At 43.7% G+C, this 16,318-nt stretch overlaps 1 protein-coding gene across 2 annotated transcripts in view; it reads right to left on the reverse strand.

Annotated features, from left to right (window-relative positions):
• MAPK1 (mitogen-activated protein kinase 1) overlaps positions 1-15,960 on the reverse strand; it is a 106,890-nt gene extending 90,930 nt beyond the window's left edge. For both annotated transcript variants that reach the window (XM_044921155.1, XM_021687870.1), the window contains exon 1: positions 15,644-15,960. In XM_044921155.1, the coding sequence (XP_044777090.1) occupies positions 15,644-15,765 (122 nt within the window). In that variant the 5' untranslated portion in view covers positions 15,766-15,960. The remainder of the gene's footprint in view (positions 1-15,643) is intronic.
• Positions 15,961-16,318: the final 358 nt, after the last annotated feature.

The raw sequence follows: 16,318 nt of genomic DNA on the forward strand, positions 1-16,318 counted from the left end.
AAAAAAAATCTGCTTCAACTATGGGACAGAAACAAAGATGATTTAATGAAGGAAATAAAATTTTATTTGAAGGTAAGTTCAGCATTGCTAGATTGAAAAGAGAAGGAACATTTCAAATAAGCCCCAAACTAAACATTTTCACATTTCTACTGAAACAATAAATAGCAGTACCCTCAACTCAGTTACTGAGTCAAGATAAAACCCCGTGGCCAAAGTAAATTCTGTAGGTTTTGCTCCCTATTTTGCAAGCCTGACCTGTGTTCAGTGGAAATTTAGATATTAATTGGGAAAATGTATTGGTTTTGCTTTATTTTCTTTCGCTGTTCAGTTAAAACTATTTCTTCTATAAATAAGACTGTACTAACTTTTCTCTTTTTCAGAATTACTTGTAATCAGGGGCCCCTGGCTGGCTCAGTCAGCGGAGCATGTGACTCTTGATCTCAGACTTAAAAATTTGAGCCCCACACTGGATATAGAGATTACTTAAAGATAAAAAAAAAATTTTTTTTTAAAGATTTTGAAAGCGAAAGAGCGCACACGCACACACACGAAGTGGGGGGGGGCGGGGGGGGGAAGGAGAGGGAGAAATAGACTCCCTGCTGAGCAGGGAGCCCACTGCAGGGCTCTATCCCAGGACCCAGAGATCATGACCTGAACTAAAGGTAGACGCTTAACGGACTGAACCACCCAACCCAGATGCCCCAAAATAAAAAATTAAAAAAAAAAAAAGATTTACTTATACTCAGTTCTATTTAAGTATTTCCTATCTCTGAAGCTCTACATTTTCATTACCCGTTTGTTCCCAATGCCTATGACAGCATTAACATTCATCCCAGTCACCAAGTTTTTAAAAACTCTCTCTTCAAACACACGTGAATAATCTAATCACTTGAGGTAAACCAGTACTCTGTATAGAAAGTTCCAACTTAAGAGCACAAAAATAATCATTTTCCTCAGGGTTTAATTTTGAGCTTAACATTAAAGGAAATTATTTTGTTGGGTGTTTTTTTTAATTCCATTTTTTTTTAAGATTTTACTTATTTATTTAACAGAGAGAGAGAGAGTGAGAGAGCACAGCAGAGGGAGTGGCAGAAGAAAAGGGAGAGGGAGAAGCAGACTCCCCACTGAACAGGAAGCCCAAAGCAGGGCTTGATCCCAGGACCCCGGGATCATGACCCGAGCCGAAGGCAACCACTTACTGACTGCCCTATTTTGTTAGTTTTTAATAGGAAGTTTCCCCATTTCTTTTAGATCTCAGTAATGACTACCCAGAGGTTTCTCCAGTAAACTACACTAAAATAGATAGCTTTCCAATAACAGGGAAATAATCTGTGCATGAGTCTTCTTTATATATGTGTATGTACACGTATATGTGTGTATGTATATATATATGCGCTAACTTCACGGAAGGTCTCTGAGGGCAATGACAACATTTGAGGTGAAAAGGACTTTATAGAGTTTTACTAATCCCTTAATTTTCAGATGAGAAAAACTAAAATCTGCAGAAGCAAAGTGACTAGCATAAGCCCACGAAACATGCCAATGATGGCAGGGATGGAGACTCTGGTCCCCTGACACCCCGGCCAGTACTCTTTCACTTGGCTGAAAGATGCCTTTCGTGACTTGCCCCAAATTTCAGCACACCCTCACACAAGCACCTTCCAGAGACCGAACTCTTCGGTGAAAAGGAACTAAATCTCAAACTACAGAAAAATTGTAAATTTAGTTCATCAAATTTGTACTCTGAAACATCTGAAAGTAAATTTGCTAATATGATGCTTCATTACCCATAATACTTTAGTGTGTATTTCCTACAAACAAGACCATTTTCCTACATAATCAATTTGCAAATATCAGAATTGTTAACACTGATACATTCTTACAATCCAGGCCCCATTCTATTGTGCCTATTCAGATTCACCCATCATATTTAGTTGTCACATCTTTTTGGATTCCTTCAGTCTGGAACAATTCCTTGGGTTTTTGTTTTGTTTTTTTTTTTTTTACTTTCATGACCTTAACATCTTCAAAGATTATAGGCTAGTTTATTTTGTAGAATATCCCTATACCAGGTTTTTCTGGTGTTGCCTCATGATTAGATTTGGATTATCCTTCAAATTTTAGCTGTCCCTGTTCTAAAGGAAAACATGGAGAGAGCAGAGCTATATATACCAAAACCAAATGAAAGACATGATTTTTTTTTTTAAGTGGGCAAAAGTTAGGACCAGACACTTCATCAATGAAGATATACAACTGGTTAATATGCACAGAAAAAAAAATCATCATTAATCAGGAGGAAAATAAAAAGTGAAATTATAATGCAATACCACTTATAAACTCAATAGATAGGATATAATCAAAGATTTACTAAACCAAGTTTTGGTAAGGCTGTGAAGAAATGAAATGCCTCACACACTGCTGATGAAAATGTAAAATGGTGTATCTGCTTTGGAAAATAGTTTGATGGTTTCTTCAAAAGTAAAAATACAACAATTTTCAAAAGTGTTAAGGTATTAGAGCCAAAGGAAGTCTGAGGAACTGATGAGCCAGAAGGAGACCAAAGAGACAGGACAACTAAATGAAACAAGATTGCTGAGCAGGGTCTCAAGAGTAAGAAGTAATAATGTGTCAGTGTTAATTTCCTGATAGTGATGGTTATATTATGGTTAGGTAGGAGACATTCCCTGTTTGGTAAAAATACACACTGAAGTGTTCTGGTGAGAATGGGGCACTGTATCAACCATTTACTCTCAACTGGTGCAGGGAAAAACCTTTGTACTGTCCTTACAATATTTCTAAACATTTCAGATTGTTTAAAAAGTTACATGTAAAAAAAATTTAAGTGTGTAGCATTAAAAATGTTTACAGAAAAAAAAAATGCCTTCCCCTTTCCACTCTATACTATTAACGTATTTTATAAAAGTTTTCTTCATAGCACTTATCAGTAAGTGAAACATTAGTCTACCTTCACTGAAGAGCTAACTCCTCAAGGTCAGGGACTAAGTTTTGTTTACCACACCATTCTCAGTACCTAGAATAAGGCCAGTACATAGGGTATTCAGATTTGTTCAATGAATTAATTTGTACTCTTATTATGGTTTAAACTAAAATCATTTTACCATCCTCTGCCCCAAAAACACACACAGAGCTTGTCCTATGACCCAGCAACTCCCAAGTAACCAAGAGAAATAAAACCAAATGTCCACACAAAAACTTATAGATGAATGTATAACAGCATTATTCATAACAGACAAAACCCAAAAACTTCCACATGTCCATAATCTGGTATATCTATCCAAGTAATTACTATTTAATGACCAAAAAAAACCCCCAATAAACTACAGATCCTGGCAAGGACACGGATGAATATCAAAACCACTGTAAGTGAAGAAAACACCAGATACAAAAAACCGTATCTTGCATGATTCCATTTTCATGAAAGTTCAAAAACAGGCAAAACAGAAAACAGATCAGGAGTTGCCTGGGGGTGGGAGTGGGAGTGGGAACTGACTGCAAATGACAAGGAGGAACTTTTTGGAATGATGGAAATGTTCTAAAGCTGGATTGTGGTGATGGTTGCACAACTCAGTAAATGTACTAAAAATGATTGAACTGAACACTTAAAATATTATGAATTTTATAGTATATTGATATAGCTATTTTAAAAGGTAGAACGATGGGGCGCCTGGGTGGCTCAGTCATTAAGCATCTGCCTTCGGCTCAGGTCATGATCCCAGGGTCCTAGGATCGAGCCCCGCATTGGGCTCCCTGCTCAGCGGGAAACCTGCTTCTCCCTCTCCCACTCCCCCTGCTTGTGTTCCCTCTCTCGCTGTGTCTCTCCCTGTCAAATAAATAAATAAAATCTTTTAAAAAAATAAAAGGTAGAACGAAAGCTAGACACAGCCTCCTTTTGCTTGCTGTTTGGTCAATTTAAAAAAAAAAAATCAAGTGTCATATAAAAGGATGAACAGGGCTACATCCTGGAAGGGGCTATCAACATTTTAAAAGAGCTTGTTAAGCCAAATTAAGGTCCAAACTGCAAAACCTGAGACCCTAATAATTAGTAGAAGCTGCAACCCTCATATTCTGTCCATTTGTTTGACCCCTCAAAGTTGGCCTTAAAGGGAATTCTCAGAATCTGCATCAGATTCATACCTGGCCATCTCTCCAACACCTAGGATAAGAGATTCTGGGAGTACCTATGCTTGGAAAAACAAATCCATTAATGCTAGTAATTGAAATAATGTTGCAAAATTGAGCTAAGGAGTTTGAATCTGTGTACAGGATACTGACTGGCTGAGAAAAAAACTATTAATTTTCTTAGGCTATCCTACCAACTTTTAGTTGTCAACCACAGTTTTATTTCTTACAATAGAATATGATTCTTAAATAGGGAGGACAACTTTGAGATGGCTTCAAATTCTCAAAAATTATTTTAGGGGACATGTGAGAAAAAAACAAATATGATCTGCTTAGTATAAAAACTGCTCAGAGATGCTTTATTTTCATTTAATAATAAAAAGAATAACCCACTTAAAAAATAGGCTTGTGCATGGGGTGCCTGGCTGGCTCAGTCGGTTGAGCATCCAATTCTTGGTTTCAGCTCAGGCCATGACTGATCTCAGGGTCATGAGATCCAGCCCAGCGTCGGGCTCCATGAGCTCAGCTTAGAGTCTGCTTCAGATTCTTTCCCCCTCCTTTACCCTCCCCCAGCTCCTCCCCCATTCATGCGTTCACTCGCTCGCTCTCTCTCTCTCTCTATATATATTTTTTAAAAGAAAAGGATATTCAAAGAGACTGAGGTGAGAAAGGATCCAGGTCTTGCCAGGCCCATTTACTTCAAGGGAATAATTAGAGCATTAACCAGATACTGAGCACTCAGCACTTCACCTACATACCTCATTTAATCCTCACAATACTGAGGTGTACAGCACTACTCCCTTTCTACAGATGAGGAAAACAAGGCTCAGGTTGGATAACCTGCCATAGCCACATATATAAATGGTGAAAAACCATGCCCTTACCCGCTCCACTGTACAGGCTCCCAGAAAGAAATTAAACCTTGGAGTGAAGGCTGTGGCCGAAGATCAGAATGTTGACCTCAGACAATATGGTCAAGAGGTCACTGAGGGAGGGGCGCCCCAGTGGCTCAGTGGGTTAAGCCTCTGCCTTTGGCTCAAGTCATGATCTCAGCGTCCTGGTATTGAGCCCCCCAGCATTGGGCTCGCTGCTCAGTGGGGAGCCTGCTTCTCCCTCTCCCCCTGCGCCCCCCCCCCCCCCCCCCCCCCGCCGCCGCTGTGCAAATCAATAAAATCTTAAAAAAAAAAAAAGTCACTCAGGGAGTGGTAGGTTCTTAAGTGTTTACTGTTAGGCTACCTAACTTACACATGCTACATATGTATCAAATAACAAATAAAGTTTAAAGATACCACCCAGTTTAGCTGCCAACCCCATAATATCAGAGACAGAAAAACAAAAGAACCCTAAAAGCAAAGCAAAGCTCTTCTGTCTCAACTACTTCTCCCTCTCCTCTCCTCTCTTCCTTCCCCACAGGCTCCAAAAAGCAGGGGAAAATTCCAGCCTGGAGAACAGCAGGGGAAGCAGCACCAAGAACTTGAACCTGGCAAGTCAGCAGTCAATAGGAAACATCTTTTGACTACCCCTACCTCATTCCTCATACCTTAGAGAAGTTCAGCCTTTTCAAATGACTCCACCAGCTGAATGGACCCGAGATGGACACTATCCCAAGCTGGATCAAATTCTCTCCCAGGAATTGGATTCAGAATGCTCTCAGCCTCTGGTTGTCAATGTACTAAAGACACATACCTTGAGGAAGCTAGGATAAGCGCTCTTCTGCCAAATGCATGGGGATGGGGTCAAAGAGAAAAGAAAAAATCCCCAGCTGTGCAGAGATACAGAGTGCAAGAAGATTTTGTAAACATCAAGATAGAGGGAGGTAGGGGAGTTGGTCTATTTTCTAGTTCTTGGTTAAAACCGTATCCTGAAGCTTTAACTGCACTTCCCATCCCTGCAGTACCATGAGAAAGATCCCTGAATCTTAATCATAAACTCACTTTCCACAATTATTTTCTACAAGATAGTACATGAGACACTCCAGCACCTTACACCACCTTTTAATTAGCTAGCTCCAAGTCATTCCTCAGGTCCCAGCTAATACCGCTTCCTCAAGGACATCTTCCTGGACTGCTCAAAACCATCCTAGGGCGCCTGGGTGGCTCAGTTGGTTAAGCGACTGCCTTCAGCTCAGGTCATGATCCTGGAGTCCCGGGATCGAGTCCCACATCGGGCTCCCTGCTCAGCGGGGAGTCTGCTTCTCCCTCTCACCCTCCTCCCTCTCGTGCTGTCTCTCATTCTCTCTCAAATAAATAAATAAAATCTTTAAAAAAACACAAAAACCATCCTAGCTCCACCTTTTATACTCTCCAGTAGCAATGTGCACCTCATCAAACTCAGTAAAAGTTATTCCTTTCCTGTTGCAGTAAACACCACAGAGTAAAACTACCTCTTCTGTTCACCACTTTGATCCTATTGCCTAGCACATAGGTCAACTACCCACTTGATACTATTAAGTGAATGGAAATCAAGAAACGGACGGAGGTAAGCAGAATGGATGAGAAGAAATCAACACTATCTTCCGGATAAAAAGTAAGTTTGACCCTACCTCTCTCATCCTTTCCAGGTATCCAGTTTTTCCCTCTTCTACCTCTCTACAGGCCCAAGTCATCTATGACGATTATCATTTCATACTTTGGTGCCAATGCATTCAAGAATCTGGGCTAGGGGGCGCCTGGGTGGCTCAGTCGTTAAGCGTCTGCCTTCGGCTCAGGTCATGATCCCAGGGTCCTGGGATCGAGCCCCACATCGGGCTCCCTGCTCCCCAGGGGGCCTGCTTCTCCCTCTCCTACTCCCCCTGCTTGTGTTCCCTCTCTCACTGTGTCTCTCTCTGTCAAATAAATAAAATCTTTAAAAAAAAAGAATCTGGGCTATAGGAAGCATGTTTCCAGGTCGCTTGGTGTAACAGAGTAAAGCCCAATAAATAAATAAATAAATAACCCACTCACAGGTTTGGGGTCGAGATAAATCTCAGTTCTGCTATATATTTATTGGCTGTGAACCTTGGACAAATTACATGAGACCTGGTTTCCTTATCTATAAAGTGAAAACAAAAAAATTACCTCAAAGATGAGAATGAAAATGAACTTGGAACCACAATGACCTAAAACAAGGTAGGCATGCAACTAACGTCAGTTAATTGATCATGGCACACCCCTACACCCTACTTCCCAGCTCCTACTGGCCATGGATTCAGAACACAGAGACTGTCCTAAGACTGAGAATCCGAAAAGGACCTTGGAGAATATCTATCCTGCTGGCTTTCCAATGTGAGGAAGCCCCAAGTAGTGAAAGAGAAACAAAAGGGAAAAAACAGCATCTCAGGGTTAGATGAGTGGGTAGAGTGAACTGGATACAGGGTGAAACAGATCTGGATGTTTGTTGGGGAACCAGTTTTTTTGTTGTTTTTTTTTTAAGATTTTATTTATTTATTTGACAGAGAGAGACACAGCGAGAGAGGGAGCACGAGCAGGGGGAGTGGGAGAGGGAGAAGCAGGCTTCCCGCTGAGCAGAGAGCCTGATGCGGGGCTCGATCCCAGGACTCTGGGATCATGACCTGAGCTGAAGGCAGATGCTTAACGACTGAGCCACCCAGGCGCCCCGAGGAATCAGCTTTTAATTAGCAGGTACCTTAATGTGAACAAGGTAGAGAATAAATTATGTATGGTTTCTAAGAAAACTTGGATGCTTTTCATAAAAAACTTTTCATAAATACTTGAGAAGTGAAAACCTACAAATTAAATTCATGGAAATGGCTTATCAGTTATAGCTAACCACCAGATTTCTACCATCAACAGGGATGTTATTAATATCAAAATTAATTTCATTGAGCTACTTGTACTCAAAACTGTTCAGAAACATTGAATTTTCATTGCTCATGTAAAATGGTGTACTCAGATCTTTGAGCTCCCAAAATCGTACAAGACACTTCTTTATTAAATGTTAACAAGCAAAACTAAGAATCTGAATCCAGATCCACTTTTAAGTCTTGAGCTTCTAGAGATGATACACACTACTGCTGGTCTTGCCTTTCAAACAGGTGGTACGAATACCCAGCAGTTTCAGGAAGGGAGGGAGTGCTGCAGCCGACAGTAGTAAGGGTAAGTTTATGGAGAAGATGAGCCTTAGAGGAACACAGGACCTGATCAGGGCCCAATGTTTCTTGGGGGTGGGCTGGAGGGGTGCACAACTATCATCTTGACAGGATGATTCTCCAGCACAGGGACTGTACCATGCACTGTAGGTTGTTTAGCATACCTGCCTCCACCATATACACATGGAAGGCCTATAATATTCCCCAATTAGGGCGCCTGGGTGGCTCAGTTGGTTGAGCGACTGCCTTCGGCTCGGGTCATGATCCTGGAGTCCCGGGATCGAGTCCCGCGTCGGGCTCCCTGCTCTGCGGGGAGCCTGCTTCTCCCTCTGGCCCTCCCCCCTCTCATGTGCTCTCTCTCTCTCATTCTCTCTGTCTCAAATAAATAAATAAAAATATTTAAAAAAAAAAAAAATATTCCCCAATCAATGTAACAACCAAAAAACAAAACCCATATACATTTCAAAATGCCCCTGGAAAAGGGATAGAAGTTACACCCACTGAGTAACCCAAGATAAGAAGGAAGAGAAAGTAAGCACAGCAGGTGGAAAGCATAAGAGACACAAAGAGGGGAACATAATTCACAAAATTTGACGAGGAACTGGCAGAGACAAGGCCATCTTTTAATAACTCTCACTTACAAAATCAAGTCTACTCCTCAGTAAACAATGTCCTTTAGGATTTGGCCCTGTCCATCCCAGCTGTCAACAGCTTTGTCCTTCAGACACGCTACACTCCTGCCATCCCAAAAAACTTGTGGTTTTCCTGACCTGATGTGCTGCCTTTGCATGTACATTCTCCTCTACCTAGAATGCACATCTCAAGGTGAATTCCTAGTCATACTACAACACCCAGGTCAAAAGTCTATGAAGCCATACAAAGACAGTCCCATATCACTCAGGCCTTCTTTTTCTCACAGCACTACACACATTCTTTCTGAATGGACTGGTATATTCTCTTTACTACTCCATCCAACCACTTGGACTAAAGGATACTAAAAGGCAGGGACTGTGTAAATCCTGGCACATAATAGGTGCTCAATAAATATTTTGAGTGAATGACCTTGCGTGAGAAGTTTTTTATTTTTTATTTATTTATTTTTAAAGACTTTATTTATTTATTTGATAGAATGAGAGAGCACAAGCAGGGTGAACAGTAGAGGGAGAGGGAGAGGGAGAGGGAGAAGCAGGTTCCCCGCCAAGCAGGGAGCCCGATGCGGGGCTCGATCCCAGGACCCTGGGATCATGACCCGAGCCGAAGGCAGAGGCTTAACCATCTGAGCCACCCAGGCGCCCCGAGTGGAAAGTTTTTTAAAAGGCTAAAAAGAGGGGCGCCTGGGTGGCTCAGTCATTAACTGTCTGCCTTCGGCTCAGGTCGTAATCCCAGGGTCCTGGGATCGAGCCCCGCATCAGGTTCCCTGCTCCGCGGGAAGCGTGCTTCTTCCTCTCCCACTCCCCCTGCTTGTGTTCCTGCTCTCGCTATCTCTCTGTCAAATAAATAAATAAAAATCTTAATAAATAAATAAAAATAAAAGGCTAAAAAGAGGGGCACTAGGTGGTCCAGTCATTGGGCACCTTGCCTTCGGCTCGGGTCATGGTCCCAAGTCCCAGGGTCCTGGGATCAAGCCCCACACCGGGCTCCCTGCTCAGCAGGAAGCCTGCTTCTCCTTCTCCCACTCCCCCTGCTTGTGTTCCCTCTCTCGCTGTGTCTCTCTCTGTCAAATAAATAAGTAAAATCTTAAAAAAACTAAAAACCTTAAAATAAAATAAGAGGCTAAAAAGAGGGCGCCTGGGTGGCTCAGTTGGTTAGCATCTGCCTTTGGCTCGGGTCATGATCCCAGGGTCCTGGGATGGAGCCCTCCATCAAGCTCCCTGCTCAGCAAGGAGTCAGCTTCTCCCTCTCCCTTTGCCCCTCCCCCTGCTTGTGTGTGTGCGCATGCACTCGCTCTCTAATAGATAAAATCTTTTAATAAATAAATAAATGGCTAAAAAGCGGGGCGCCTGGGTGGCACAGCTGAGCACCTGACTCGGTTTCAGCTCAGGTCATGATCCTGGGGTCCTGAGATTGAGCCCCACGTCGGGCTACAGGCTCAGTGCAGAGTCTGCTTGGGATTCTCTCTCCCTCTCCCTCTGCCCCCCTCACTTGTGCTCGCTCGCTCTCTAAATGCAAAATCTTTAAAAAATAAAATACAAGGCTAAAATGTGATACAAGCAAAAGCAGGTAATAGGTATTTCCTATTGAAAAGTGTATGAAAACATACACTTTCTCAACTTTGACCTTTGGTTGAGTATCATTTAGGAACCAGACAGACTGGGATGCACTATCACTTACTAGCTGTGTATCCTTGGGCAAGTTAACTAATCTCTCTGTCTCAAGTTTCCTCACTTTTGTACAAAGTAACCATGTTTGCAGTGTGGTTGTGAGGATTAACTGACCCATATAAAACAAAGTGTTGACTAAATGGTAGTTCTACTAGTCTGCCATAATCAAAAAGCCTTAATAAGACAAGATATTGTACCATTTGGAAGGTGATCACACTGAAATTTTGCTTGCAACCATCTTTTTTTAGGAGAGTTGAAAATCAACAAGTCCAATAGCTTGTCTTCAAGTTGCATTGTCTGTCCTCTATAGTATCCAAGGTCAATCCCTTATGACCACAGTCTTCTTGGCTCCTTTGATGATATGCACTCCTGGTTGTCTGGTCTCTCTAGCCACACTTCCTCTGTCCTCTTCTGTTACTGGCCCTCTGTTGACACCTAAAGTCAGGCATTCCTTTGGCTCAGTTCTCACATCCCCCCGCCCCCATCTTATCCACTCTCAAAGTATCTCTATTTCAATTAGTATCTCTATGGAGATAACCCAATGATCTCGCAATCATATTCAGAAAGTGTTTCAAACTCAACTTACTCAAAATACTTATCTTAATTAATAAATGATCAAGCATATACAGCTTCAGTTTCTCCTCTCATACATTTTTTTTTCCTGATTCTAATATGTCTCACCAGTCCTAAGGCTCTCATTCCTTTGCCTACCTCTTAAAAATATTTGTCAAGGGGGAGCGCCTGTGTGGCTCAGTGGGTTAAGCATCTGCCTTCAGCTCAGGTCACGATCCCAGAGCTCCGGGATCAGGTCCCACATTGGGCTCCCTGCTCAATGGGGAGTATGCTCCTCCCCCTAATCGTGCTCTCTCATAAACAAATGAAATCTTAAAAAAAATATTTGTCAAGGGGGCATCTGGGTGGCACAGTCGGTTAAGCATCCAACTCTTGGTTTCAGCTCAAGTCATGATCTCAAGAGTCGTGAGATTGAAACCTGAGTCACACTCCCAGTCAGCAAGGAGTCTGCTTAAGACTCTCCCTCTGCCCCTCCCCCTTGCGCACGCTTGCACTCACTCTCTCCCCTCCCTCTAAGATAAATAAATAAATCTTTAAAAAAAATTTGGTTTACCTCTGTGGTCTTCCTGTTCTACCTCAGTTCTTAACCTTTCTGGGACAATGGATCCCTTTGAAAATCTACTGAATGTATGGAGTGTTTACTAAAAAGATGAATATACACATCTGCTTGCAATTTCACCTCGTTGGTCACCTCAGATAAGAATGTGCTCTTCCGGGGCGCCTGGGTGGCTCAGTCGGTTAAGCGACTGCCTTCGGCTCAGGTCGTGATCCTGGAGTCCCGGGATCGAGTCCCACATCGGGCTCCCTGCTCGGCGGGGAGTCTGCTTCTCCCTCTGACCCTCCCCCCTCTCATTCTCTCTCTCTCAAATAAATAAATAAAATCTTTAAAAAAAAAGAATGTGCTCTTCCATGCAAGACTACCACTTTCATAAATTTTCATCTCCAGATTCTACTTCCCTCTTCTAAATTTCAAGATGCCTCCTGGAAATAGCTAAATGGCCTACAGTCATCACAACTTAGTAAGTCTCAACTCACTATTTCTCCCTAATAAACCTGCTTTGTCTGCAGTATTTCTTCCCTGATAACAGCAAAACCATCCTCCCAGGCTCCCAAAATAGAAGCCTTGGAATTAACAAATATACCCATATCCAAATTCAAAAATCCTTGTCTCAGAAATCCCTCTTAAATCCAAATCCCACCTCATTAAGACTCTTACCCTTCTAGATCTCATCATCCTTTGCTTCCTCCCATACTTGCCATAATTCAGTCTTTCTACCATTCTTCTGATAAAGAGCCCATATGGATTTTTTTTTTTTAAGATTTGATTTTTAAGTAATCTCTACACCCAACGGTGGGCTCACACTTACAACCATGAAATAAAAAGTCACATGCTCCACTGAATGAGCCATCCAGGCACTCCATGAATTCTTTTTTTCTTTTTTTTAAAGATTTTTATTTATTTATTTGACAGAGAGAGACACAGCGAGAGAGGGAACACAAGCAGGGGGAGTGGGAGAGGGAGAAGCAGGTTTCCCGCGGAGCAGGGAGCCGATGCGGGGCTCGATCCCAGGATCCTGGGACCATGACCTGAGCCAAAGGCAGATGCTTAACAAATGAGCCACCCAGGCGCCCCTCTTTTTCTTTTTTTAAAGTAGGCTCCATGCTGGGCATGAACTCATGACACTGAGATCAAGACCCGAACTGAAATCAAGAGTTGGACACTTAACCAACTGAGCCACTTAGGCACCCCCCATGGATTCTATCTTAATAAGGTCTCTCAACATCTCCATCTATTACCTTCCAATACCACTATATCACTTCACCTCTAGACAGTTACAATAGCTTAATTGTAACATCACAGTTTTTTCTAGATCACTTCCACCAGTGTTGATCTACCCCCCCCCAAAATCTCAGAATTGACCATATGACTGCCTGTTTTCAAAATCATTGATGCTTCTTCATTGCACAAATATAGAATCAAACTCAGTTTTGCCTTCAGAGTCCTCTACCATTTGCTACCTACTTTTCCAGGATTAGATTCCACAGCTCAAACTGTCACTTGAGCCTATTATCCATCAAAATCATAACCACTCTTAAAATACCCAACTCAAACTCCACTCTTCATCTTTTAATACCCTCCATACAATGATTAGGAAAGGGCTCTGCACAAAAAAGGAAAAATTCCTAATTGCCTGAAAATCTTCAAATGTCTGGAAGCGTTACATTTTTAAAAATATCGCTATTTAAATAACATTTCATTCAAGAAACCCTCCATAAACCCAGCATTCTTTTTTTTTTTTTTTAAGATTTTATTTATTTATTTGACAGAGAGACACAGTGAGAGAGGGAACACAAGCAGGGGGAGTAGGAGAGGGAGAAGCAGGCTTCCCATGGAGCAGGGAGCCCGATGCAGGGGATCCCAGGACCCTGGGATCATGACCTGAGCCAGAAGGCAGACGCTTAAAGACTGAGCCACCCAGGCGCCCCAAACCCAGCATTCTTAATCAACATTTATTAAATGCTAATAATGTGCAACATAGATTACATTCTTACTAAGATGAGGAGTAAAAGCTATAACCTGGACCGAGGATTCTACTTCCAATTATACTTGTTTTTGGATTTTAGGAAAGGAAAATTACTGTAAAAGTACTCAGCATCTCCCCCGATAGAGACTTGGAAGATCAAGTATGTCTACAGCAATGACAGAAATAGCTACCCTATCTAAATTATCTTCAGACTAGTAAGAATCTCTCAGGAGAAAAAAGAAAAAAACCCTTTCAATTAAAGTATCCTAAACCTAAAGATTTTCTTTCAGTCCACATTTTAGATGTTAAATTTTTTAAGAAAGCTGAAGGACGTTATGGACAATTCTGAACCTCTCCTGACACGTGTTTACTAGCATACTTACCAGCCGGTGCAATAGCAATCAGATGTATGACAGAGAAGTGATGCTGTGGGCAGTACTTTCTAGGGCCTTATTTCTTTTAGACCTAATTTAATTCCTCTTTTGGCTCCTAAACCTCTGAGTTCACATTAATTTTCACAGTTGTATATGTGAAGCATTTTGCTCAAGAGAATGAAAATAGTCAAGATTCAATTACTCTTTTTAAAATTTAACTAGTCTATCTAAGATACTCATTAAAACATGCCCTTTATGGCATTTCTATAATCACAATCATTCAAATTTGAATACATTTCTAAAATAGACTTGCTTACAACAGTAAAATATGCCAAACTCTAAAGCTATTAATAACACTATTTAAAGACAGCAGGGTATAATGGAAAGAGCTGCAGCACTTGAGACAGGATCTCAGTCTACGATCTCCAGTCTCTCTAGTTGTATGACCTGAAGAATTTGCTTCACCTCGAAATACTTTCTCCCCTGAAAGAGGGATATCACCACCTTTCCTCCTTCGAGGTGGCTGTTCAAATAAAATGAGATAATATACCTAGTACAGTACCTGCCACCAAGTGTTCAATAAATATTAGTTTGCCTCCTTCACTCAGCACAAGACACACTCACAAGAAGAAATAGGTGTAAGGGAGTCTACACTTCCATAAGTCTTCATCAGCACAAAATACAGCTAATTCTATAAAAAGAACCAGGAACGTTTCTGGAGGATATGGATCAAGATAAGGGAGGGTGCATGTAATTCTGCAAGAACTCCATTAAAGCTGCATATATACTGACCACTAAAACATTAACAGGAAAAGTCCACAACAATTGTGCTAAAACGTCTGAATACATTTACGCTGTTAAGAGAGCTCACTCGGGGTAAAGAAAAAAAGTGAAATTAGGCCCAACTCCAAACGACTCTTTAATAAATCAAGAGAGCAGTGCGGGCTTATCCTTCCTGAAACGCAAACAGTAGGGTATTAAAATCCATTTTAAAAACTTCAAGATTAAAATATTTCACAACTAACAGTGATGCTACTGACGCTTTTTATAGAAAGTCTGCGCAGGAGAATACCGTTAGCACTACTGAAGATATTTAATGAAAGCCGTTCTCAAAATACAGGCGAAGGGAAGAAGGTAATTATTTCGGCGTTCTGCACACATGCCGAGGCGAAGCGCTTTTAAGACCGCGGCCAACACCACCACCAAGCTTCTGAAGGAATTCCCAGCTCTACAATTGGATGTCAAAAAGAAGGCCACGATGCTAGCAAACCGGGGGGTTGAGGGGACGCGGGACCCCTTCCGTTCCCTTCCCGGGGTCCTGGCTCTAAAATCCGCGCTGCGCCTGAATCTGGGGGTCCCCGGGTACTGGCCTCCGCCCCCTATGCCCCTCCCCGCGGCAAGCGAAGGCCGGCCCGCGAAACGCCGCGAGCAACACCCAAACCCCGACCAGCCCCCGGGCCCCGCCCGAGGCCTCTGGCGCACCGACGACGGTGAAACCAAGAGTTGGGGTCGCGGCGGCCCGGGAGGCCGGGGCGCGGACGAGGCCACGGCTGCGTCCTCTGCGTCCCCGGGCGATGGGGTGGGCGGGCGTGGCCGGGCCTGCGGGCGGGCGCGGACACTCACCACACCATGCCGTAGGCGCCCTCGCCGATGTACGAGAGGTTGGTGTAGCGTGGCCCTACATCGAACACCTGCCCGCGGACCATCTCCGGGCCCGCGCCCGCCGCCGCCGCCGCCGCCGCCATGTTGGCTGCCGGGCCGCCGCCGCCGCCTCCGCCGCGAAGGGCTCGACGTTCCGCGGCCGCCGCTCGGCCCACGCCGCACCTCCCGGAGGGACCGCGCCGCTGCGGATGCAGCTGCGGACGCCGACCGGGAAGGAGCAAGGAGGGCACGGTTTAGGACAGCCGAAGAGGTTACGGCCACTCGGACCGACTGCCGGCCTGCCTGACTGACTGACGGGCGGGCCGGCGGGCGGAGGGAGGGGCGCGCGCCGAGGAGGGCGCCGGGGCGGAGCCAAGAAGCGTGCACGCGGATTGGCTCCCCGCCGTCTGGGGGCGGGGCTGCGCGGGCCAGCGGAAGCGAGGAGGTCGGGGCGGAGCACTGCGGCGGCGACAGAGTCACCGCCCTGCTTGGTCACGTGCGCTCGCGGGGGCGTTGGCGCGGGAGGCGGCTCTCGAGACGCCGAAGGACACCGAGGCTTCGGGACGGGAGCCGTAACACTGAGCCTGAGAGACTGTCGGGGCAGGGAAAACCCCGGAGCGCGGTACTGACTGAGCCGGGGAACGACCTGGGACCGCG

The sequence above is a fragment of the Neomonachus schauinslandi genome, chromosome 14 (genome assembly GCF_002201575.2).
Source record: "Neomonachus schauinslandi chromosome 14, ASM220157v2, whole genome shotgun sequence".
Taxonomy (NCBI): Eukaryota; Metazoa; Chordata; class Mammalia; order Carnivora; family Phocidae; genus Neomonachus; species Neomonachus schauinslandi.